Below are 27,113 nucleotides of genomic sequence, written 5' to 3'. Positions count from 1 at the left end.
CCACTAAAGCAAGGCTCCTGTCTCTAAAAATGCATAAAGTCTTATTTTCAATTAACTTACACCTTGCAGTTATTATCAGTGCAAAATGGTGTGAAAACAATGCTGAGATCTGGCAACATTTTACACCTGCAATACACTGATGTAGAAGATAGAATTCCATTTGCCCTTGACTACAAGGAAAACCTTCAAGGTTAAGTAGTTTCACAGAAAGCAACTCACATTAAACAATAAAGGCAATACAACTGCATGACCTTCCTTTTGAAACTCTGGTGTGTCCTTTGTTACTCTGACACAAGCAGCTACAACCAGTCACAGGAGTACTTGCTCATGTGCAAAAGTGCCAGCAAAATCAGGCTCCGAGTTAAAAGAAGATTTCAGCACCTAATTTTGAGTTGTGAAACCCCTAGAGGATGTGTCACAGAGGACTGAAAAGCAATTGCCAAATTCCTGGTAGCAAATACCCGGAAGCACATCCAGACTTCATGGAACCAAGAGTGACTTTAGCTTGTGCTAAATATGAGGAAAATCCTAAGCTTTTAAGTTATCGAGTCAATTCTTGCTGAAAACAATGGCATGGTCTGTCCAGGCGCAAGTAAAAATTGTACACACAATTATGTGTATACATAGCCTGGCACTGACAGGGTAACAAAGCAGGTTAAATTGCAGGAACATCATCACAGAACAGTAATGCAATTGCAGAGGATGGAACACGGAATGATAAAATGGTTTATTGTTATTCTCATTTTTTCCTTCTTTGGGAAGGATATAGCACCTATTCCAAAGGACACATCATTCAGACAATCTGTAGCAATGATTTTAGATGTTCCCTCACCTAATCTACAACTTCCAGACAAAACTATTTGCCCAAAATGAGACTACATGGAACCACATACTCTCCTTTTGTCCTTACATTCCCTTTTCTCCCTCCTGAGAATGGACAAACCAGAAGATAGGGCTAAGACTCTTGGGGCAGAGGAACAGAAAAATGTTATTAAAATGAAGTGTGCATATAAGTGGTTTCTGTCTTGGGATTTGAAGAGCAAGTTTAATTAACCACCTGGGTGGAAAGCACAGCTTATATAATGCAGACTGTCTGAGGGCTGCCATCCCAGTCCACACAACCCCTTCTAACTCCTAGTCCACATAAGAGCAATTTTTACTGGCAAAACAAACAGAAGAGGGATGAGGGATTGGGGTGTCAATTTAGAGACTGAGAAAGAAGAAGTAGGCATTTAAAACAGAGTAAATAGAGACCAATCCATATTATACAGACTACTGAATAGCTATGTAAGGGAAATAGGGTTTTGTTCCTTCTTAAACTCAAAAATTAGTTTGTCCTCAGATAGTTACTCAGTGCTCAAGAGATACTGACAGATTCTGCCACTGTCAATGGGAGTATGTCCTGGAAAACATCTGAGGACTTCAGCTCTTCTCTACCTGTAATCTAAGTCTGCTTTCCACAACACTGTATCCATGCGAGATGTTGGTAAAATGCATGATAAACTTGAAGAAATTTATCTCTGGGAACAAAAGAGGTTTGTTCATTGAATAATGGATTATCTGGTTGTGAGGCCACAGTTCTGTATTTCAGTGATTTCATTTTTTTTCCGATTCAGTGCAAGAGACTGCCCACCATTCTGTGGTTGTAGAGCTCTTAGCTTAGATGTTCTTTAATATTTCTTGAGGAATTTGTATGAGTCCACCATCCAAATCATCAACACTTGAGGTTCACTTTGCATTGCATTTAGCATGATCTAACCTTTCACTGCTACAGAAAGAAAGGGGTTTGTTTCACCCTGTTCAGTTTCCTCTACTGCATCCTATGCCCCTGTCTTAGCTATCCATGCAGCAGCAAGGCTGCTTCAGCTTGCAGAACTGACTGAAAATGAATTAATTAGGTGGGGTGTGGATTAGCCTTCATTGGTGGAAAGAAAAGGGGACCCTCTTCAGAAGAAGCTCACTGCTAGATTAAATGCCGAGGTGAACTGCACTTTGCTCACAGGCATTTACAGGACTTCCCTGGGAGTTCAGCTCATTGTACATCCACATGTACACTGTAAAACTATGTGCAAGCAAGTAGCAAATGAAATTCAACTCCTTTGTTACAGCATAATGATTTTATGAACACCTCCCACCGATTTTACCCAAAAAAGAGTGATCAAAATTCAATCAGGGCAAAAGTACTAATAAAAAGATTAAATAGGAACCCAAACATTAAATACAAAGCTTTAAAACAATATTCCCACTGGAAAAAAAAAATCTCATTTGCTTAAAAAAGCTATTTTCTAGCCACTAACTAGAGGTAAACTCAGAGAATTACACATGATATGCACAGCCATCCTAGAGAGCATTTGTAGCAGTTACTTGAAATTCTGATGTCACTGACAACAGATATATCAGCTGGTCGCTCTAAAAACTTGATCGTATATTAAAAGCTATGACCAATATTGTTTTCTGTGCATAGAGATAAACATCCTGCTCAAAGATCTGAACTCCTATTTAAAAACAAAACCAAACATTAAGAATAAAAAGCAGCCGGTGTGGTTCTGAGACACATATGTGGCTGCATTGCATATTCCCTGCCTACACTGGCAGTGTGGGAGCTGTTAGTCATCTAATGCGCAGATCTGCTTGGCACCGTGCCTTCACTTCGCCATGCAGGCAGGGAGGATGATCACCCATTTGTTGCACCCTTACATCTTCACTGCAGGTTCATCAGGCAGCGTGGCCAGACCCTCCCAGTTCAAACTGCAGGCTGCTGGGAGGCAGACCAGTTCAAAGTGAAGCCCAAGGTCTGGGAGGTTCTTAAGCACATTTGTAAAGGAAAGGCAACTTTTAAATTTATACTGTTTAGACACATTCCCTGTTGGGACCTAACAACATGTTTATTTAAGAATAAGGACTTTTTATTGAATAGAGGCCTAATTTAGTTTTGCTGTCAACCCTGGCACAGATCCTTTCACTGTTTTCAAGGGCATGAGAGATTCTCAAGCTGGTTTGCTTTAACTGTCCTGCTCTGCCTCTGTTCTGGAGGGGCCTGGAACAGAACCTAAATTTAGTTTTCAAGTAAGGCTGCCATAAAACTTCATTGCCCAGACTACAGCAGGATCAGACACCCCATCCTTTTGGGATCCCAATTTCATTTGAGCCATACAAAACACATACAAGAAAGATGTGCTTTTTTAGAATCATGTTGATGGTGAAATCTGAAGAGTAAGAGTGCCTCAATGTTGTCAGACTTTGAAGGAATAGCTCTGGCCATTTACCTCTCAGTGTCCTTGAATACTGTGAACTGGTATTTTACGGTGAGATAATTCTATACAAAGGAGGTCGTAAAGTGAAGTAACAAAGCACCAAAGCATCTGCTTGCTGACATGCAGCGAAAGAAGTATTTTGAGTGCAGGTATCTCATGCCATTGCTTGGCTATATCAGTGCTGAAACCACTTGGCACTGACCACTGGGCTTACATCAAGAACAAGTCTCACACTGCTCCACTCCAGTGTAGAAACTGGCAAGGCCAGCCTTCAAAGGTAATCTGGGACTACCCTGCAGGATCTCTCTAAACCCCTTGATTACTCCAATTGCCTTCAGCAATATGGGCTGCCATGTCCCCATAGGCTTTGACCCAACTGTGCACAAGTTTAGATTCCCCAGGACTGCAGTGTACTGCAGTTACTTCCTTGGTGTAATGTCTGCTGACTGCACTCAGTGTTCATGTCTTGCTGAAGGGAAAAGCTTTTGACAAGCAGGAGTTCAGAACAGGTAAGATCTGGTCTGATCTAGTGGAGCTCTGTCTTTAAATTTGATGACAGTAAGAAGAAATATGTGGGAAGCATCCACAATAATCAACCATCTCAAGTTAATTAGCAATTAATTTAGTGAGCTACTAAAGTCTAGTGAAGATGAATCCTGGGAGATTCTGGTCACAGTTTCCCTGATGTAAATCTAGATTAACTCCTAGAGAGAACATCAATCTCCATGACAGTTGCTTCAGATTTACACCCAGCTACTCTGAATTTGTGCACTTGTTTTCACAGCCGTGTGGGAGATCTGTCTCAACAAAAATCAGCTCTGCTCTTATGAAGATTCTGCAAGATACACAGAGTTACAGTTCTGTAAAAACCCAACCTTGGTGAAAAGGGGAAATTAAATTCTCCACTGATGAAGCCTAAGCCTCCCACATAACAGAAAAAAATTCTGCTACAGAGCCTGCCACTACAGGCAGTGGTCACAATAGCTTCCTTAGTTCTCAGTCTTCATGCAGTAAGGATAATTTCCTCTCACTGGACTTCACAAAGTACAACAGCAAGCATCAAAATTACTACATTCCTCTGCCTAGGTTTCCTAAGAGTATTAAGAATACCAGATCTACAAAGTCAATTTTGAGTCCAGTCTTACTACCCCAGCAAAATCCACACAATTGTTCAAGGTCATCTTTCTAAGAGGCTACAGAGAGAGCAAACACACATTCTGGCCATTAGCACTAACACTTGTGATGCAGACAGCAGCTGCATCAGAGAAATTTGATATGAAAACTGGAGATATTGTCCAGCTACATGGCTTGTCCCACCCTTTTACCAGTTTTACTCAGTTCTGCATCCACTTCTCTGCACATCCACAACTTTCCCCTTTCTTTATCCCTAAGTTAACCATTGATAAAATGCTGCTTCTTACCCACATGAATCTCAATCCTAGTGGTGCAGCCCTGGTCATGAAATTCTGAGCTGATTCAGAGAAGGTGTATGCCTGCCTGTGTGCTTCCTGGTTAGCCAGAGTACAAGTCACAAAAGTAACAAAGCACAGAGTGACTGGAAAGTATTTTGCAAGAAACAAGCTGAAAACAAAATAATAATGGTAATTTTTAAGGGGGGTTGATCCTATAAAAAATTATGTTTTCTCTAAGCAGTTCAACACAAAAGAATTTCTTCTACACAGGCCACTTTGGGTCTTAAAGCTGGAGCTCCCCAAAACTGTATAATATTTATTATTTTGTCTACAGATACAATTTATGTCACAGTATAAAAGGATGAGTATTTAAATGATAAATATTCCAGAATGACTATGCCCAAAATATAAGTTATTTAGAAAGTTATTGCACAAAAATGCTGTATGGACATTGTGCAAATACTGCAGAGTATTGCAGCATGCCACAATAAAAACAGTTCAACACTTTAATGTGATGAAGCAAAATAATCTCCCCTCCAGATGTACCAGAAACTAAGTAAATCCCACAGTGCCCTATAGTTCTTATGTCAACCCCCATAAAAACTACTGGAAAGAAATAAAGCTAGAATTATACACAAGTCTCAGGTGCCTCTTCTGAACTTAACTGAGCTTCACCAACAGGTGAGATAGGAACTCATCTGGTTACTTACGGCTGCGCATAAATATCTTGTTTAATTTCTAGAAGAGTAAGTGGGCTCAAAGAAATCTTTCTTTGTACTATTTCTCAAAGATCACACCAGCTGACTCATCCTCCTGCCTAAAGTACAACATGAAAGTAAAGCAAAGCAAAACAGAATATCTCAAATTATCAGAACCAAAATTGCTTTCTATAGTAGCAAGAGATAGACTAAAAACAAAATTGGATGCCAATTCACAAGCTGCCATTAAATTTCCAGGAAGCCAATCCACCCAGGAACATACTGCACCCTAGAGAGTCCTTAATGAATAGTGACACATTTGCAATAGGCTAGTTAAGGCTTTGCCAGCATTTAGGTTTTAAATTCCTCATATGTTAGCAAAATAAACCTGGAACTTACTGAAAAACTATATGCAGGGTTCCAGTCCAGGAAGAGAGACTCTGGGAGGAAGGTGGGGGGGAAATGCTAGTGCTACAGTAGACTGGATTTTGTGTTTTAATTTTACAAATAAAAAATAAATTAAAATTTGGGAAAAAAAAAAAAAAAAAAAGGAGCTTTGAACCATTACAAGTTCCAAAGGCAGAAAACATTTTGGCAGGCATTTAAGGCTGAATCCTACAGGTAATAAGTGCCCTTGAGTCTCATCTCAGTGAGACAAGGGTTGCTAGCATTCCCCAAAGAATGAGAGATCCCCCGTGTCCAAGTACACATTTACATGCACAGGTCTCAAAGCTGTTTCTGTGGTCTGGATCACTGTGCATCTATACTTCATGATATTCTTGCACTAAAGACCTTGATCTTTCTTCCATCACAGGGCCAGTGATGTTTACAGTCCAGGGCCCAGACAATAAGCACTATAAACTTGCAAACAGGATGAAATATACAGTACATATAAGAGCTTTACACACTGAATATTATTTGCATTAGATGGAGCATTACTCTCCCCTTGATGTTTATATGTAAAGTATTTCACGGTATCTTGGCATTGTTTTTTTAACTAGAAGCTATAGAGCATCTAATTTGGAGCCCCTACAGTTTCTAGCCCCATCAGCTGGAACAGACTGCATATTTCTGACTTCCAGTTCTTGGAAATAGATTGCAATAGTGCAGAGAGGAAGCAGCATTAGACATTGTTAAGCAAATGGACAGGGGAGACAGAGGCACTTCATGACCATCCACATCTGCATTAAATCATCTCAGTACTCAAGTAAGGCCAGGAGGGTTAAAAGTAAGGATGGTAAGCTCAAAGTAAAGCCACTAAGTGCTTTCAGTACCAAATGGAGGTCCATCAGTTGACTGCCTCCATCCTTCACTGTCCTAAGTGCCTCCTGCATCCTTCAATACTCCTGCTACCTTCACAGCTGTGGAGGTGTACCCACAGAGTGCCTCAGGCCACAGCTGCAGCCAGGGCTGTCCCACCTGTGACCCCCAGCCGTGGGTCACGCAAGGATCCCCATCCTGTCCTGCCCAATGCATTGTGGCTGTGTAAGAGGTGACAACAAACAGGTATTGAGGCTCCAGGGCCATGCCACAGCCTCCCCTGCTTGTTTATTGCAGCCCAGCACTGATTACTGACCCTTTGAAGCATCTACCTATTTTAAAAAGCCCAAGTTTCTCATCGAGTCCAGGCTGTGCTTCAGAAGGTAGTGGCAGCCTGCTATGTCTTTCTAAGAAGGCAAGTGGGGTACACCAACTCAGTTCCTAGGTCAGGACTCATATTGGGCAGGGTGAGGAGCTTCTAAGACTTCCCACAGTAGGCCAGTATTTTCTTAATTTTACTTGATTTTTTAAAGTATTTGGACATTGAGCCAAGCCATATATACACGTACCTGAAACATGACCACCTTTAGCATATCCAGGTATGAAAAGCTTATTCATTCACAACATTAAGACTCTGTAAATCAACAATCAACACTCATCCTGACTAGCAATTACTGAGGAGAAATCAATGTAACTCAGAACCTTGTCTTTCACACATTATTGTCTCCCCAGCATAAACCAGGCAAGAGCCTGACCTTCTTTCATGAACCCCATTTCTACAAATAGGAGGAGTTCAGCAGCAGGGTAGATGAACTTAAAGAGGATTCAGAGAGCAGACAATGCTCTAAAAAAAGAGTTTTCTTGTTGCCATTATTATGCCAAATGTCATCTTCCTGTTTCCTAAACAGCTGCCTTCTCAGGTTAGACTGACCCAGTGATCTTGGGGTGCCACACAATCTCTGCAGGAAGCAGAACTGCTTATCCCAAAAGGATGAATGCACTACCTCAAACCATGAGGGTATCACTACTGTATCCATTTAGTCTATTGCTGCCACTGCCTTAAAAATTAATGAGTTCTCCAGGGAATAGACAGGCATAATGCTCAAAGCAAATGAAGCTGCTGCCAACACTGTTTCCCTCTTCCCTAGACACCACTTCAAACCAAAACTGAAGAGCAACTTTTTCCCCTTAGCTAAGTATCAGAATTCTTTCAGACATTAAAACAAAAAACCCTATGCCTGTGTGGACAGACCTTGAAATTTCCCTTCTTACCAGGCAACACCACATTATCTAACCTCGTTCCCTCTGCCATCCAAGTTCAACATGAAGAAATACCAAGCTTCATTTTGGGGTAATGTCTGAAATGATCTTGGTTCAAGTTTTGTGAAGATGCTAAACCTTGCTTAGAAATAGTGACTGGCATACAACTAAAAGGGATGCTTACTTTCTCCAGCCCTAGAATGGATTTGATTTCTCACTTTTCCTTTTCTGTGCAGTAGTCAAGTAGTTAACAACACTTCCACAGATATCACATACACACAGAAACACAGGTCAGCAAAGGCATTTATGTAAGACCCCCTTCCTTTAGGAGCTAGCTCACATAAAAAGCAGCATCAGCAGATAGAGCTCTGCTTCTGTATCACACTCTTCAAATGTGAAAGCCTGGAAGGTGCAGAGGGGGGATAGGAACAATCACTGTCTCACCCTTTCCAGCCCTTGCTTTTCATGGCACCACTGCACACAAAAGAGAAGCAGCTTCTTCTGCCTTCCAATCCCTACGCTTCCCCAAAACCACTCCCTGCATCCACCAGTGTCTCTGAGCCTGCCAGGAAGAGGTTTAGAAATCCTCATACAAAATGCACTAAGCATCCAGAATTATCATCAATTAACAGCTCCAAAACAATGCAATGAGGGATTAACTCAGCAGAGGAGCTCTAAAATTTACACTGATCTAAGATCTGAGACCTGTTCTCAAACAACAGGAAAATAAATGCTTCTCTAGGGCAAAAGACCAATACCATGCAAATCACTATGACAAGCAAGCAAGGCTTTGTCTAGCCTGACATGTTAGCAGGATCTCAGATTTCTGCTCGTATCTACCTCTGGTAATTTATGAAGCATCAGCTGCTAAAATCAGGCAGCAACCAAGTAAGAAAATTAGCAATTACAACCAGGTAAGTGAAATGCTTGAGTTCAGTATTGCAGAAAAAGGCCTAAAAATGGCTGGCTGGATTAATGAGGCATTTTCCAGAACATGAGGATGAGGTTTCCAAATACCTGCTATGTTCTCAGAATCAGAATGATGTCCATAGCAAAGAGTTGCAGAAGAGGAATGGAAAAACTAGAAGCAAATTACTTGGATGTATGCTGTGGTGGTGGCCATCAGCTTATTTCAGCCCATGATGAAGTCCCTTACAATTGAGGAATTTCACAGCTCCTGAGGGAGAGCTGTTTCCTTCATACTTGTCACTATCACTATCAATCAGAAGCTGCTAATCTGACAGGATCTAGTGGACAAAGAGAGCAGTTTGTACTTCCCTGGTCTGAAACCTTTGTGGCAGAAGGTTACTCAGCTCTTTCTGAGAGGAAGAGAAATGCAGACCTACAGGAGCTGACACTTGGGCTGGAGAGGTGGCAGACACAGATGGACAGGGTGGAAGCCATGCACAGAGGAGCAGAGATTGGTATCAGCTGGGAAAAAAAGGGAGAAAAGCTTGTAGACAGATAGGAAACTCTATTCCAAACTGGAATAAACATCCGGTTTCAAGGACAGAAAATAAATTAGCTTAGAGACCTACTCTCAATTTCTGTTCATCATCAACAACCAAGGGAGTAAGCCAGATGCCTTAATAAAGCAAATTCCCAAATTACAGCAGACACTATTCCAGCTAGCTTTGGACTGCCTTTTCTTCCCAGTGTAATCAGCAATCTCATAGGAACAGATTTACAAATCCCAGGCCACTAGACTGTGATAGAGCACAGTGAAGCCAGAGTTAGCATTAGCAGGACTTTGAAGCAAGCATGCCAAGCAGAAAAAAAATCTTTTTCTAAAACCTGGATACATAGACAATAAGCTCTTGTGTCTAAACACTGGAATCAGCATCATGCCTACATCTGGCACCATTTTTTTTTTTTGGGTTTAAAACCTGCCTTTAATAAAGTTAGTAAGTTTAACATTAAAGTCATGCCCAGGGCTAACACAAAACAACAGTTCTCAATTTAATATAATGCAATCTAATCTACACATGGATAACAGACTGAAAATTGATGTTCTGAGTTGCACACACTACACTGCAGATAAAACATTGTTGCTTAATTGCTGGTTCATTTTTTAGCATCACCACATAACTTCAGAGCACTGAATCTCCATTTATGATCTGCTGCCCACTGGCAGCACACAGACCTGTGAAAATGGCCAGAACTATGTTCAAGATCTACAGCACTTCCAATCAGGAGTCTGAGGTGTTACAGTACTGGAGAGCTCATAGGAAAAACATCATCCCTTTGAATTTCCTAACAAATACAAACACTCTTGTACATGATGCAAAAAAGCTCAAGAGGGATAAAATAGCAAATGTCAGGGCCTACTCTGGGGACAATATACATAATTTAGAAATTTGGGATGTTAGAAAATGTACATGGCAAGGAGAATGTTGCATGTGCTTGCAGTAATTTACCACAAAGAACAGAACACTATCTGAAAACATGGTTTAAAGCAATCACTAAAAGGCTGAAATACAGACAGTATGTGGGCACTCAGCTCCTTGTGTCTGTTGATGCAAGTCAGGCATCATGCATGTATGAGAGAAGTCCTCTTCTAATTTAAAAGAAAATAACTATTTTAATAACGTGACAATTCCAGCTAGGCTCAGAAGTGCAAAAGCAATCATCAGCACAATAAAATAGCCATTACATACTTTTTAGTCACAGGATTTGTAACAATAATTCTTGAAGCTCCCAGCAGTTTCATAACAAAGTAGTCACATCTGCAGTTTCACAGAAATTACCACATCTGTGCCAACATTTCATCTTATGAATGTTTGCAGGCTCTGATTTCCATGTTTAGAAGAGGAATTAAACAAGGCAACTACTTAAATTATTCCACCTCTTTGGCTTGCTATTCTGAGTCTTAAGGAGCAGAGGCTTCAGTCAGGGTAATGGAATGGTGGCAGTGATCTCCACTGGCGAGGGAGGCTCTGCTCCTGAAGCAGCTTCAGCCAAGCCCCAGTCTGGTAATGTACACTGTTACTGACACTGAAAATGAGGGAACAGATGTTGTTGGGGTACCAAATGGAAGGCATTCTGCAAAAGAAAATAAACAAACCTAGCCATACTCAACCAGTCAAGGTACAAGAAGGAAGCAGCAAGTGTCTGCTCCTAAAAGTAAAAAGGACTCTCCAGAACCAGCAGGAGAAAATGTGCTGCCTGATGAATAAACTCCCTTCCCAAGAATCTCTGGATGATGCTAAGAAAAAGCATATTGAGCACAGATTATTTACCTACATTAAAACACAAAACCAAACAACAACAAAGAAAAACGCAAACCAAAAAGAAAAAAAACCTCACCCAACAACACAAAAAACTCAAAAAAACCCAAACAGGCAAGTGTAATACAGTGAACTGACAGTAAATTCAAAAGTGGTATCACATATCCAAGAATGCTTCAAATAATAGCCCTGGTAGAATAAATACTCTCTTAGGGAGGCTGAATCAAGATACCTAACTTGCTTCTAGAGTGTCCTGACCTAAACGTTATCATCTAAATCTTGCAAGAGTAGAGAAAAATGAAACCTCAAGCCCATATGGATTCTCACTGCCATTAGCAGACCTGCAATTGTCTGCTTTCCTTACCACTTTATGGGAGTACGCACCTGTATTTTAATTATCCCAAAATTTTGGTCAGTTCCAAGACACCAGTATGAGGTGCAAAATATAAAATATGGAACACATCCAGGGAGATCCACCAGCCTGCCTTTTAGGTAGGTAGCTAATCAACAGGTAATTGTAAGAACAGGTCTCCAGAGTGTGGAAAAGCTTCTGCTGTTTGTGTTGTCACCACAGCTGCATGTGACAACTGCCAACCTACAGTCCATGAACTGCTTCTGGCAACCCAAATTTCAGAGACCAGCTGGGTCCAGTGAGCTGGTACAACTGGCTGTTCTGCTCCCTTGGACTCCTCTCAACCAAAGAAGAAACTTCTAAGTGCTGTTCTCCCCACCCCTTTAATGTTCACTTGACAACTCTCACTACACACAAGTGAAATAAAAGCTGTGCTCCAGGCAAGCTGGTGGGAGGCAGAAATGGGGCTACAAAACCCAAGGTAATATTTGGCTTGGCGTTTTAAATCCTGTCTTGCCAAAGGACACAAAGCTTCCTATACCCCAGTGGAGCCTTCCCATTATCTTGCATCCATGAAGTGGTCACATCCACCTAAAAATGCCCACAATGCTATTGACTGCTAAAAACCTCCTGTTATTGAAACAGGAAGAGAAATAGGGTAATAATTGGAATGACCTGCTTTTACAGACTGCAAGTCATCTATTATGAAAATGGTTATTATTTATAGCAACTAGCAGATAAAATTCAGAACAAATACCCTCACTGTGCAAAATGTAGAGCCTTTTCTTCCCCCAATGGTTTTGGTTATTCAACAATATCCAGAGGAGTTCTTTACCAAATGCCAGCATTTGTATTTTCTAACACACTCTAAGATACCATTACAGGTTATATCAGTAGTGTTATGAACAGAATATGGTTTGCCAGTGAAGGGGAGTAGCAAGTATCTAGAGGGAAAAGGGAAATGTTTGTCTCAGGGTGGAAACCACAAGGATTGCTATTTTCTGGACTGTGGGATTAGGGGAAAAAATAGAACCTCATCTAGAAAATGATGTGTACACAGGTCCAAATGAAGTCATCACCTAAATTTATCTAAGCTACACTCACTAAGAGGTGAAATCAGAAGAGAATTAAGAGGGGAAATCAGAAGGGAACAAAACTATTTATGAAACAGTAACTTAAGTAGTATGTTATAGTTTCAATAATGAAGGGAGTTGTGCACAAACCTCATATTAGTAGATACAAATGGACCTGTAAAAATGTGAAAGTTTCAAGTCTCTACTTGTAAGAAAGTCAGAAACAATACAGGTAAGTAATTTAAAAAATAAACAACTGAAGGTAAACAAAGGATCCTAAATTATATTTCCTCAATAAAACCATTGTTTAGAAAAGTTCTTCAATTCAAATTCATTCACAATTTCAAACCATATTTTCTCACAAGCCAGACCTAATTTGTTGTATTATGTCTTTTGACTATTTTTTTCAATGAGTTCATGGGTTGATGTGGTCCCACAGAGTAAATATTTCACTGTTAATTACTTCAGAATGTGACGTGAGAAACATAACTTAAACCTTGTGCACTGTAAAGAAAATCTAGACTGCTTACTGATATTTTACAAATAATTCACTTTTTCAAATAATTCAATTTCCTTCAAGTATCCTGTTTGTTCCTTTGCATCAATAGCTCCCACTGTCAGGTGTCTACTCTTCCTTCACCATTTATTTAAAACAATTTTATATTTGGAAGACTTAATTTTACAGACTAGTGCTATTCATATGCCAGTTCTTCACATCTGATTCTTAATAGCACTTAATATGGGTTAACTTTACCTGTACCCCTCACATTTGAATAAAGACATCTCCAGACACACAGAACTCATGGGAACTGGGGACATGGGAATTTCTAGGCATAATTGTGATTTCAGTAAACATGCATTTCAAGGAGTAACAAATGCTTATCACTGAATATTCTGAGTTGGAATGTTGGCATTGGTGCTTGGCACCAATCGATAGTGGATGGGAACTGACTCCCACCATTAGTTTATCATCCTACTGTAAGAATTTCATACCTTCTCTCTGTGAGTTCTCACAGGCAGCTCCTCGCAGCAGTGACTCCTTTTCTCTTTCCTCCCACACGGCTGGCTGACTTCTTCCTGTCCCTATCACAACCACCTGACCCTTTCTGTCCTCAGCAGCACATACAAACCCTTACTGTCCCTAACACGGACACCTGACCCTTTCTGTCCCTAGTAGGGCATGCCAGCCCTTCCTGTCCCTATCACAACTGCCTGACCATTTCTATCCCTAGTAGCACATACTAACCCTTTCCATCCCTAACACAAACACCTGACCCTTTCTGTCCCTGGCAACACATACTGACCCTTACTGTCCCCAACATGAACACCTGACCCTTGCTTCTCACAGCAGCACAACCAACTGACTCCAGCTCTCCTCTCAACCAGCTAACCCACCCTTTTATAAACCCATCCTTATTGGACACAGCTGTGACCTATTAAGGGCAAGGCTGTTCCTAGTCTTTGCTTATTAGTACAGCTGAAACTCCTCATGGGCAAGATTGCCTTCAGCACTATCTCTATTCTCCTACAATCCATCCTCCCACATTGGAAGGTATCCACAAGGATTGAGTCCAATGCCAGAATCACTTTGCTGCACTAGTAGCACAAGATACATCTTTACCTGAAGAAACACCTGCAGCTGTAAATATGAAGTATTCCTCTAAATTGAAAATATTCTGTTCAAACAGAATATTCTGTTCTCAACATATACAGAACAAACAAAGGAATGGATATCTAAGAGGATTTTTAATCTTAACTTCTCATATTGGTTCATGTATTTTTGCCAAAGCACATGTACCTCAAAGATCTTTGTGCTCTTGCTACATCTCTGCTTGCACTGTTAAATGGCTCCTTTCATTGTTTTAATCTCCTTTAGGTTTAGATTTGTCTTCACCAACTGCTGCAATACTGTTTCAAATCTAAGAGTCTGTCTACACAGGACTAACACACTAAAAGAGCCATTCCAAATATTCAGGCATATCCATTTCCAGTTCACAGTCTGATTGCATAAGGGCCACATGTGTGTGGAAAATAAGCTCAGTATGCTACTGTTTGTGAATTTCCATATGTAGATAAGCCCTCAATTTCCCAATTAAATAAATCCATCTCCTACATCTCTTGGGGTCACATAGGAATGAGAGAAATTTGATAAATGCCTACTTACAAATACAACCATATTTTCCAAGATTTCTTCTGCATCTATTGTTTTTTACAAGAACTGGATAATGAAGATGAAAGGAAATATTAGGCAGAGATAAAATTCTTCAACTTTTTGAAATGGAAATATCTAAGTCCACTGGACTTGCCCACTAAAATACATAGTGATGTTTTTTCTAGAGCAGTGATCAATCATTTATTTGCCAAGAATTGTGTTGGGTTTATATTTAACATTGTGGCTACAAATGTGGAATGTATTTCAGGGCATCATCACATGCAGCATTATTGTCCTGGCCTCTCAACTTTCAACCTGTTCCCTAATGACAGGAGCCTATGCTGCAAAAGGACTTAGTGATTAAATAAAAAGTTCTACAAGGGTATGCAAATAATTCATATGAGATATTTTGCATATTTAATTACATCAAGGACTTCATGACCTATGTGAACTGTGGGTTTCAAAGAGCCTTCTGCCAGTGAACCAACAATTTTGGAACATACAGCTTCCAAACAAAGACTCCTTTGGAACCAGTTATGTTGTACAGCTTACACTATCCATTTCCTTGATTTCCAAGCAGTTCTGGAAACAAAGTCATTCAGAACTGGTAGGTGCAGACCACAGGTCTTCCAGAATAAATGAAATGTCTTCCTCTAATCTAGAGCACTTCAATTCACACTCACTTGTAGAAAGAAAACCTAATTGCTCCATAGTTGGAATAATGCAACTGAACAGAAAGAAACATATCTACATGGCTCCTGAAAGCAGTTTCTAAGCCACTATTAAGTTTCTTCAGTACAAAAACTTCTTGCAAAGTCAAGGACATCCAATTGTCCTTCAGACATACAATTTCAGACTAGACTACAGTGACACCTTATGCTGTCAGTGTCTGCTAGGAACCCTATCCTCCATCAGCTTTTTTAAGGAACATTCTTATCTTGCACAAAACTGCTGCCTTCAGAGTCCTGGGTGCTCATCAACACTTCCAATGAAACCTGATCTGTAGATAATCAAGGGGCAGAACAATTCTAGCCGTACACAGACTACAACACTGGAAAAAAAAGCAGTGTAATTAAGACTAGCTGTGCCATAGCTTATGCAGTTTGATGAAGCAGTGTGTCCACACAGACATCAGTTTAGATGGTGACATGTTAGCTGTGGGTGTGGCAGTGGGCAAAACTAGCAAGGAGCAGGCTCTGCACACTGCAGTGACTGGTAACTTCTCATTGATGCTTTGAAAACCTGCCTGAAGCTCTGGCCCATCTGGAGGTAACAAGTTCATATACACAAGATTACAAAGACTGTCATCATCCTAAACAAATGCATGTACATAAAACACATTACACATAGTTTTCACTCTTGCTGGCACTCACTACTGTTTGAGCCTGGCCTCATATATTTAATTATTTTTTAAAAGATGGTCTAAGTGGCTTTATTATATACTGCAATAACAAAAGTTATTTATCTGATGATAGATAAGGCAGGTCACAATCTCCCTGTAACTCAAACAAGTTGCTTATATCCAAAGGGCAAGTTTGTGTCAAAAATGAGTTCCTGTAAGCACAGTAGTTGTGTCCACAGGATTGCTATAAAAATACACAAAGTTGCACTGTCCAGCTGTTATACCCCTACACACAGAATGAAACAAAATATGATACTGAATTGCAAAACAAACAAGAAATAAAATTTTTATGCTAGAGATCCAACTCCTGCAAATCCTAAATATTTTTGGCAGCTACTCATGACCTTAAACCAAGGTTACCAGAGGGATACTTTCTACTACATCCATCTCCTAGATGCAAACAAGGATCTGAGCCTTGTTGAAACAAGTTAGGAAAGGCTGGTCCTGCCCCAAAGAGGTTAGGAGCCAGGTTACATGCAGTAGGTCACTAAATAAGGAAGTAAAAAAGAAACAAACCAATAACTTACGACTTACTGGCATTTTAGCTGGTCACAGATCAGGACTCTTACAACACAGGAGCTTGAATCTATTTTCTAAGATGTCAATTATTACCATACTAACTCTTTAAAGTCACTCAAAATCACAGGACAGTCTGGTTCTGCATAGAATCAGAACAGTCTTAGTTCTGGGTAGAATTAAGAGGAGTCTGAAAAGAACATGAGCTCCATCATGAAATAAAAAATACTGTGATGTTCCAGAGATATTCAAAACCTTTGCCTTTCTTGACTGTCATATAGCTTGCTCTCTCTGTGGTAGCAGGGATACATGCAGCACACAAATACTCTACATGTCTGCTGGCCTTATTCTGCTAAAGATGCTTTAGTGCAAATCAGTCCTTCAGCTCTTAAATTTCATTTTCATGTTCTCTTTGCAAGGAAATCTCAAATATTCTCTAAAGTAGAAACACATTATCTCTGAAGTCTCAATATAAACCCTCTAAGCATCAGTTTGAACGAAGAAGCTGGCCTTATCATGGATTGAATCTTGGGGCACACCAGTCACACGCTCCTGTGGCCTGCACAGGGTAAGCAGGAAACTGAAAATGAACTGTGAGAGCAAAGTTCTCAGTTATAGGCTTCTGTCATGAACCTTTTGAAAAAACTACAAGTCAGAAATGCTCTTCTACAAAAGCCTACATGCCTCTAGTCTCCACTGCCTCTCCTGCCTTTGGACTCAACATTCCACAGGTGAGAGAGATCAAACCTAGCTAAACCCCCTGCCTTTCAGAAAGGGTTGTCTTGTGGACAATTGTGAAGGAAATCCAAGCAAGTGAAGTTCTTCAGTGTAGTTGGTTAGGCAAATCTACTCATTTTATTCATTAAACAGAAATTTCCTAATTGTACATTACTTCACTCTCTTTGTTAAACAAACTTAACTTCCCTGTCTCATCTCTTCTATTGACAAGACCAAACCATGGTTGACCTTTTTAGACAGAGGCAGAGAGAATAGTTTTTTTTTTTTTTAATTGTGCTGCAAATCAGTATAATTGCTCCTACTGCAGCAACATCTGCCTTTACAGATACAGAGAAAGCAGAAACTGGAAAGCATCCTGCTACATAATGGAATTCTGAGATCCAGAAAACAAAAGAAATGTTTGTAAAAAGTTCCCTGATCTTTCCCCCACCCCATGCTTGTTTTTAAAGTACAAACCATGTAACAGGAAAAAACCCACAAGGCAGAAAACAGCTCTTCTGTTTCAGACCAGGTTAGGCACTTCAAAGCTATATGTGGCTATTTGCCTTTTGTGCTTTATACTTAATCAATATTAATACCAAAAGATGAATGCTATAATTGTTCAGATTTGCATTCTTTTTGTGCATTCTGCCATTTATCACACTAAATTGTTACTAAATTGATGGTTTTGCTATTTAAAGGCTCTTGTTCTAGTTTTATATGCATGACATCCTGTTGGCAACTATTTCTGCAGTGGAGTGACAAAGATTTTAAAGCCCTTAAACCATAATACTGCTAAGTAAGAAGTAAAAAAACCTAACAAACCAATGACACAACCCTATAGAGAATAATGCCTGTTTAATTATAACAAAAGGAATAAAACGACCAAACGTGATGTGCTTACCTTTCTGCACATACCTACTGAGAACGTTTGGACTCATTATTTGCAAATGTAGAGTAAGAGTTTTCATGTCCATTTCACCAACATTCAAGTCAACTGGCTGAATCTTCTCTCTCAATGGGCATATACTGAGCCCCTGAACTATCCTTGGCTTCAAATGTACAACATTAACTCAAATATATCAACAGCAACATTGGCAAAATCACTACATTCTACTACTCCAAAGGAACAAACTGGAAGTAGAGCAAGCAGCAAGAAAATTTGCTTCAGCTATCCCACACAGTAAAATTCAGCACCCTTGTCATGCACCATACAACTTGTGCTAAAATCAACATGAACTCTGGGTCTGCCTGAGATTTGAACTTGAACTGCACAATTTATGCAACAAGGAAGTTATCATCTGAAACTGACTAACAAAACATTGTGATCAAACAAAAAAATTGCTTCCTCAGTGTATGTGACGTTTTTGAAGTAAAGAAAAAAAAAAGAGCGTAATGGAGCCACATTTCTTCTGAATCTGTCATTTGTTGCTCTAACACGAACACAGAGCCTGACCACCAGCTGTAAATCGATGTCAATCAGGTGGCAGCCAGCGGAGCTGGATCCAAACCTCGACAACTTTGTAAATAACGCTGCCTTTTGCAATACAAAAGGCTTAACCTACTAAATTCATTTTTCCTTTCTCACATAACATAACAATCCCAGTCTCACCAAAATGTAATTGCATAACAAGATAACCGTATGTGAAGTTTGAAGGAAAATAATTATCTTAACTGCAAAAAAAGCTCACAGGGCACATGTGAATGCTATTCCATTCCACCCATAACTACCAAAATCCAGCTGCACAGGACTCCAGGTTCTCAACACTTTATTGCCTACACAGACAGCTATCCTGCTCTCACCACTGCCATCTAGGAGAGAGATGGCCCGTACCGCGGGCCGCCTGGAACATCAGCTCCCAGGCAGCAGCATTCCCGGAAAGCATCGCAAAGCTGTTGCTGCTGCTAAAATTTTAACTGCAGCCGGTAATTAACAACCGGCTGTGCCAGTTCGAAAGCAGCCTCCCCCAAATCCGCCAGCCCTTCCCAAGCGAGGTCCGCTAGGCGCATACACCGGCATCTGCTCCGCGCATCCCGGCGCTCTGTGGCGGGGGAAAAGCCCAGCCTTGTGGGCGCCGCCGCCGTGCCCGGGCCCTGCGGGCTGCTCCCCTCGGCCCCAGCCCCTCGCCCGGCAGCCTCACCGCGCACCGGCAGGGCTGATGCCACTCGCCCACCTCCAAGCCCCGTCCTTCCCCAGGGGACCGGGCTGCCGCTGTTGCATCTCTCTGCGCGCAGCAGGACGAAACGGGAAACGGCTGCGGGAAAAGCCAAGCAAGGGACGTGTCCTGCCCGCCGCCCCCGCCGCCGGCCGGAGGCACAGCCCCCGGCGTGCAGCCGCCCCCCGCACCCCGGGAGCGGCCGCCGCAGCACGGCACAGCCTCGCCTTACCTCCCCGCCCCGGCTCCGGGGATGCGCCGCAGCTGCCGCCTGCCCGCCTCCACCTGCGCCGTCCCTCCCAGCCCGGCGCTCAGGTGCGGAGGGAGCACAAAGGCAGCGCTGCGGCACGGTGGGGGCAGCGGGCTCTCCCCCGCCGAATCCCCGGCCCCGCTGCACCGGAGCCCCGCTCCCGCCGTCGGCAGCCGCCCGCTCCCCTCCCCTGCCGGTACCGAGCGCCAGCCCACCTCAGCCCGCTGCGGGGCCGCCCCCCCGCCCGAAAGCGTGCAACTTGCCCCGAGCCTCCCCTCGAAAGCCTCCTCCCGCTGCGCTGGGTGCCGGCACTCCGGAGCGCCCCTCAGCCTGAGGAAGTTCCCCGGTCCTGCGGGGAGCCGAGGGGACGCGCTACCCCACGTACTCCCCACCACTGACACCCTCCGGGCTCGCCCCGCTCGGTGCCCCGGCAGACACGTACGGGCAGCCCCCACAGAGCCGGGGATACGGACCCAGGGTGCTCGCAGACAAGGCGGCCGCCGCCTCCCGCCCCGTCGCCGCTGGGTGCGTGTGTGGGGAGGGGGGACAGGTGACGAGCGACAGGAAAGAGCCGCTTCCCCCCCAGCGGGAAGGTCTGTGGTGCAACACCGCTCCCGCCTTCCCCCCACCCCGTCTCTGCAGATGCCCCCGGGAAGGGCTGCGAGGCTGGCAGCCGACAACAGCCGCCCCCTCCCCCGGGAAAGCTGTTCTGCCTCCTTCTCCCTCGCTCGCCTTCTTTTCAGCTCGGCCGCTTGACTGACAGGGAGCCTTCCAGCGGCCGCCCACGCGCGCTCCCGTTTCCCCTCAGTCGGAGAGGGAGATGGCGAAGGAGAAAGCATGAATGAAACAGCCAGGCAGCGAGCGGGAGCAGCCGGCCCGGCCCCCGGCAGCGCCGGGACCGCTGCCGCAGTGATGCCCGGGGGCGGCGGGCTCGGCTGGTCGGCCCGGGTGGGCTGTGGGGCAGCTCCCCCGGCTGTGGGGCAGCTCCCCCGGCTGTGGGGCAGCTCCCCCGGCTGTGGGGCAGCGCCCCGGCTGTGGGGCAGCTCCCCCGGCTGTGGGGCAGCGCCCGGCCCCGGCTGTGGGGCAGCGCCCCGGCTGTGGGGCAGCTCCCCCGGCTGTGGGGCAGCTCCCCCCGGCCCCGGCTGTGGGGCAGCTCCCCCGGCTGTGGGGCAGCTCCCCCGGCCCCGGCTGTGGGGCAGCTCCCCCGGCTGTGGGGCAGCGCCCGGCCCCGGCTGTGGGCTCCTGAGAGAGGGGAGCCGGCGGTCGCTGACTGCCAGCGGCACCCCTCCCGGCATCTCTGCTCAGAGGGGGCTGAAAGGTCGCTTGAAGACACTGCGATGCCTCCGCTGGGTTTGTTCCCACAAGGCAGAAGGTGGAAGGTTGATGTCTTCTCGAGCTAGAGACGCGACTGTAGCCTTAGAGATGCCTCTGCAACTGGTTAGTTCCTCAATTATAAACCTACTTCACTCCACCAAAGGCAATTATTCATTTTGTACTCATAAAAATCCAGCACCTAATACCTGAACTAGGACTACTGTCCAGAAGTACTAGCAGGGAGGAAACAATCTCAAAATTAGTTTAAAGCCCACTTGGTTTTCCCAGTGATTAGCTGGTACTGTGGGGTAGCCTTGTAATCCTTTTTTCCCTCAGATCAGTTGTCCCAAAAATGCTTGTGACTTGTTAAACACACTATTCACAATCTCTGGCTGGAGAGCAGAGGTTGTCCCAGCGCTTTGGCTGGGACTATTCTTCACTTCAGTTTGTGATGTTAGTTTTAGTAGCCTTACTGCACAAAGGATTAAATGTTGAGGTAGTGGGGGCCTACAAAGTAAGTGGTTACCTCACTAGCCATGCGCTGAAAATCAGTAATTCCTTTAACTAGTATTTTATGTATTTTCTTGATTTTGTTCATTAGAATTCTTCATTTGAACACCAAACTCTATTTATTTATTTAAATCTCATACAATTTAATTTGAAAAGAACATTTTCTACTTCTGAATATGCATGGAAAATTTCGTTATATGCTGGTACGTACATTGCATGCTGCACTCGAGACATATCTGCATTTGCAGTTACATAATCAATAAACATGGGGTTTCGTCCCATTAATCTAGAATCACATTCTGAGCTGTTTTAAACCAATATGCCACAAATTTAATGCTTGCCAGAATATTTATATCAGCTAAAATTTTAGCCTCTGAATTAAAAAAAAACACCCTGATTTTGATTTCTGTGGAGAGAAGTATCTAAGGACCTTAATTTTTTAAATTTTGTGTTCCTGAAAACTGAGTAGAAAATAAAGCACTGTCAAATCTTTTGTTATAGAACAATGAATGTATCATTATAAGATAAGGCAGTGCAATCCTTCATGTATTTGGTCACAGGGATGGAAAAGCAGCTACAGAACAAAAAAGGAAAGATTCTGAAATGACACGTGTCTTTTAGATAATTGCACAAAGAGATGTTAAAGCATATAAGAAGCTGGCTATAAATACAGTAATAGCATCTTATGAATAATGCAGAGTATAAAATCAGTAAATTCACATAGTGTACTCAATATACCAGTGGTTACCATCTTAGGAAATTGAAATCACACCTTTCTAAACAGCCATGTACCTGAGACAGCAAAATAAAACAAAGGAAAACTCTAAACCAGCTTACAATCAGTAACAGGCATAATGTAGAATCATCACTGACTCTTCTGTGTTATCTATGGAAGATAAAACAAGTGGAGATTGTAAGGAGCAATAAAATCTTCGACAAAATCAAGAGTGAATACACTGTATCTAAGCACCAACAGGTGTTTATCAGTGTTTATCACAGCTGTCTTAGAGTAAACTTATCTCTTAAAAGAAAGCAACTATATATTTTACAATATAGAAAATTAATATTTAACCACCTTAGACTGCAATGCAAGATGTAACCAGAAGTATGGATTTTATGATCAGCTGTTAAAACCAGGTGGGGCAGTGTTCTTTATCTCCTCAACAACCCATCCTCTCACCAGGAGTTATCTTCTGTTAATGGGCCACTGAGTCTCACTGCATGGCTGATAAAATGACATCATCCCATTGTGAGATGCTCCACCCAGGGGTAGGAGCCAAGCATTCCTACCTGGATATAATTTGAGATGTGGAACACCAGTGGGCTTTTTTTCACTGGATTCCCAGAGGAAGACCAGACCCTTCTATGCCATCACTGGACCTTCAGAGAAAAACTAGAAAAACTTTTACAGGATCACTGCTTCAATAGAACCACATTTCTCACTCCAGGAGGACTGCAGCCATCATTTATTCGGACTGCTACCAACACCCTGACCCACAGGGTGTCAGGTTGTATTCTGACTTTATCTGCTTCAGGAGTAAAATTTTTTTTCATCAGCTAATTATTTCTAAACTTTAAAGAACTGCTGCAGATAAAATTCAAGGCTATAGGACTTAGTTAAGTACTTAAAATTAATTGCTGCAAATAATTTTGGGAGAAAGCCGTGTGCGGTCCTGCTGGGTGAGATGTGAGTGCGCACAGCCATGGCCAAGATGTTGGTGCTGGGGCTGGTGGCCGGGGATGTGGTGGTGGATGCGCTGCCCTACTTTGACCAGGGCTACGAGGCACCGCGCGTGCGGGAGGTGGCCACGGCGCTGGTGGGGGAAGAGACGCGGCAGTACTGGCTGACCAAGAACTACCTCAGCTACCTGCCCGTGCACGACTACAGCGCCTTCAACACTGAGATCATGCAGACCAAGATCTGAAAGCCTGGTGGCCTGGCAATCCCTGGAACTACTCAGTATGAAGAGGTACAAGCTGCCCACCTTGTCCTCTAGGCAGAAAAACAACATCATGGCTTGGCAGGAGTGTGTGAACAATTCATGGCACAGCTGGAGCACCAGGCCGTGTGCATCGAGAACCTAGAGCTCATGTCCCAGCATGGCTGCAATGCTGGATGTTGTACAATGAGCACTTAGTTCATATGATAGAACAAGCCCAGAAAGAGCTTCAGAAATTGAAGAAAAACATTCAAGACCTGAACTGGCAGGGGAAGAACATGCAACTCACAGGTGGGGCTAAGCTGCGTGAGATGGAATCCACATGGGTCCCTCTTGTCAGTAAAAATTATGAGATTGAATGAATTATTGTGCAGCTGGAAGAAGAAATTTCACAAATCAAGCAGTAGAATGGGGAAGTAAACAAAGAGAATATCCAACAAGACTTTCAGTGACTTAATCCTGACTTTTCTTAGTGCAGCATGTGTTGAAAACTAGAAACCAGACATTTTGGAGATGCTGTGTCTGTAGACACCTCTAGCTGGACCTGTGTGAGGTGGTAAAGGGTATTTCCATAGTTTCTTTTTTTTGTGTTAAATTTGTGTCAATTGCATCTTCATGATCACCACATGTTGGAAGAAAACTGCTGAGAATCCATTTTCTTAATGCAGAAAGCCAATTCTTTATTCACAAAGCTCATAATATTTGTAGGAAATCTCAGAAGGACTGTGTTAAGCCCAGTTGGTCAGCAACATAGTGAAACTCAGTTCATTGGTCTGTACGGGTTATTGTATATGCCTATCAAATTTTCTCTCTCTAGATATGTTGACATTTTCCTTTGTGCATTCTCAGGGGAAAAACCTTATTGTTTACACAGGTGCATTTGTTTTTACCCTCAGAATAGATTGTTGTGTTAAATGAACTTCTCATTCTCAAAATAGCTTCACACGGGAACTTGCAAATTTCTTGTTAGCTGCACTTGAAAGAAATGACAGGCCAGCTTTGGCAATTTTAGCAGAGCAAGGCCTGATTTCATAAGGCCTCTCTTTTATAATTCTTCTACCTGTCTACGACAGTTCAACATGACTCACCTGCAGTACATATCACTGCCACAGCTGTTGTAAACCTTCTTCTGAGTCAGAGAATGACTTTATGACCCAGAATTCTGGCAGTGAGTACTATCCTTGCGATTTTCCCAATTAAGAGAGAATTGTGAGCTGGTATCAGAGCAGGGTGAGTCAGTCTGATGTAAGGAAAAACTAAACTACTCCACTAGGTCAGTATCCTCTTCCCTTCCAAAATTCAGTGTTATGAAAATCTGGACTCATCTTGTGATGGGACCTCCTCTGAGAGTTCAGAAAGACTTCAGTAGACCGTGTTATCACTTCTCCTTATTCCCAAATGCTCCAAGCTACTCTACCAGCTCTCTACCATGGGGTGAACAGTGCCTTTGCAGGGTTTAGGGGGTGGCAGCAGCAGAGCTGAGAAGCAGCAGGATTTCTCTGCTTTATTCTGAGAAATCATTTTGCTTCTTGAGAGTACCAAAGTGCAGGAGGTCTGACATTAAAACTACATGTGGTTCTCTGCAATCTTTTTGCTGAAAACATCCCAAATCTGCCTGAACTGATTTTGAATTACAAAATTTGGGTATCCTGTACTCTGCAGAGAACATGGTGGAATCAGTCAACCATCTACTTGCTGTTAAAATTGTGTCAGAAAAAAGGGGGCCTTAATTTGGGATTATGTACATGATGACTTATGAGGGCATGGTGAACTTGAGTCAGGCTGGTGGCAACCTGGGCTTGTTCTGGTGTTTTGTCACCCTGACACAATTAGGAAGGATTTAAGTGGGAGGTTGTGGACAGTCCAACGTCAAACATGGGGCAGAGAGTGGAGACTCAGCTACCAGCAAGCTGGGTGTATTGCCAGCCATGCCAGAGATTTCAGTGTTGACTCTGGCAGCAGCTCCCTGCTGGGCAGACAAAGGTAGCTGACTCAGGATTACAGCTGGCATCAGGGTTGAACTTTGGGTGAAGCACAACTGATGAGGCAGGTTTGAGGTAGTGTTCAGAAAATGTAAATAATTTTGGGGCACCCACTGATGCAGCGGTAGAACAGAGGTTATTGCTGAATTTTGTATAAAGATTTGTCCTTGTTTAGTGTGAAGTATTTACACTATACTGTGTCTGAGCTGGTAAGCATCCTGGTAAGGGTTAAGGTGGGAATAACTAGGAATTTGTAACATTTGAAGTTGATGTGCTCCTGTATTCATGTCCTTGTTAACAGTCTATGTCCATTTGATTTCATGGTCAAGAAAGTAATTGAAGAATCTAATCCATCTGGTTTCTAAATGACTTTGGGTTATATTTCCTGTTTGACCTGATGGACATGAGACCTATTTGATCTTGGCTGATCAGCTGGGAAGCAGCTCTGCAGAGGAGTACCGGGGAGTCCTGCTTGGACAACAAACTGTCCATGAGCCATCAGTGTGTCCTTGTGGCCAAGAAGGCCAATGGTATCTGGGGAGAATTAGGAAAAGCATTGCCAGCAGGTCAGGAAGGTGATCCTGTCCCTCTGCTGAGCCCTGGTGAAGGCTCACCTGGGGTACTGTGACAAGCTCTGGGCTCCCCAGTACAAGAGTACATGGAGCTCCTGGAGTGGGTCCAGTGGAAGACTGCAAAGATGGTTAAGGGTCTGGATCATCTCTCCTATGAGGAATGGATGAGGGAGCTGGGCCTGTTCAGCCAAAAGAGGTTATGGCCAGAATCTTTGGGAAGAGTCTGTGTAGTGGATTCTGGTTAGAGGAGGAAGAAAATGCATGTGAACAAACTGCAGGCAGTGAATTGGGTTGATGTGGAAGCAAAGGCAGAATGCAGGGAGCTTTGTACGAAATGCTGCCTGCTTCATTGTCCCCTTTGTTTTCTAGTACCTTCAATGCCTTTCCCTCTGATCAACTTTCTTATATCTGTATGCAGAATACAAATCCAGATAGCTTTACTGAAGTGAACAGAGCCAAGCCACATTTGTTTTGGTTAAATACGAAATTAAAACTGGAGAGTTGTTTTCATGCAGTAAACTTGGTAGGAGCATAAGGGAGAAATGCAACTTAAAATAGCATTTGGGAAATATATATAGCAAAATGAACAAACAATATGCAGTGAGTCATGTCCAGCGGTCCTTGCAGTAAAAGAGAGGATCTTCTCTGAGGAAACTAGCTGGGAATAACTTTTGTTTGTCTGAAGCTGTAGCTATGTTCTGGGTACAGCATTTTGGCAGTGGCCAGTGGATTCCTTTGTGGGTGCAGAGCACTCTCTGGGTAGAGGAAATTGCAGGACTGGACCACAGGCAGTCGTGCAGTGAAAGACTCTGCATAGGCTAGTAGAGAAATCTTCCAGCACAGTTAAGTAAAAAATTTTTAAAATCTGTTTTGTCTGGCAAGTGGAGACCAGGAGCCACCATTTCACTCATGGCCAAGGACACTGGAGGATGCCCAAGGCACATGACAAATGCCACTGTCCTGAGGGAATCTGTTACAGCTGTTATCCTCTTACTTGCTGTTATGCAGACCTATCTTACAAGCTGGTGGCACAACTGCCCTGAAGCAAAACTAACTGTAGCAAGGC

The 27,113-nt window shown here is 43.0% G+C and overlaps 1 protein-coding gene and 1 pseudogene across 9 annotated transcripts in view; one reads left to right on the top strand and one right to left on the bottom strand.

Annotated features, from left to right (window-relative positions):
• Positions 1–20,480, bottom strand: part of PTPN5 (protein tyrosine phosphatase non-receptor type 5) — a 76,804-nt gene extending 56,324 nt beyond the window's left edge. For 2 of the 9 annotated variants that reach the window (XM_077784260.1, XM_077784262.1), the window contains exon 1: positions 19,472–19,653. In XM_077784260.1, coding sequence (XP_077640386.1) covers positions 19,472–19,544 — 73 coding nt within the window. In that variant the 5' untranslated portion in view covers positions 19,545–19,653. Of the gene's footprint in view, positions 1–18,227; positions 18,387–19,471; positions 19,654–19,711; positions 19,843–19,944; positions 19,965–20,171; positions 20,314–20,461 lie in introns of those variants that run through there. The other 7 variants (XM_077784267.1, XM_077784265.1, XM_021525660.3 and 4 more) reach the window with 7 other exon arrangements.
• Positions 20,481–23,265: 2,785 nt separating this feature from the next.
• On the top strand, positions 23,266–23,945 carry LOC110468087 (pre-mRNA-splicing factor SPF27 pseudogene; annotated as a pseudogene).
• Positions 23,946–27,113: the final 3,168 nt, after the last annotated feature.

This window comes from Lonchura striata, chromosome 6 (genome assembly GCF_046129695.1).
Source record: "Lonchura striata isolate bLonStr1 chromosome 6, bLonStr1.mat, whole genome shotgun sequence".
Lineage (NCBI taxonomy): Eukaryota > Metazoa > Chordata > Aves > Passeriformes > Estrildidae > Lonchura > Lonchura striata.
This window is presented reverse-complemented; position numbering and strand designations above follow the sequence as displayed.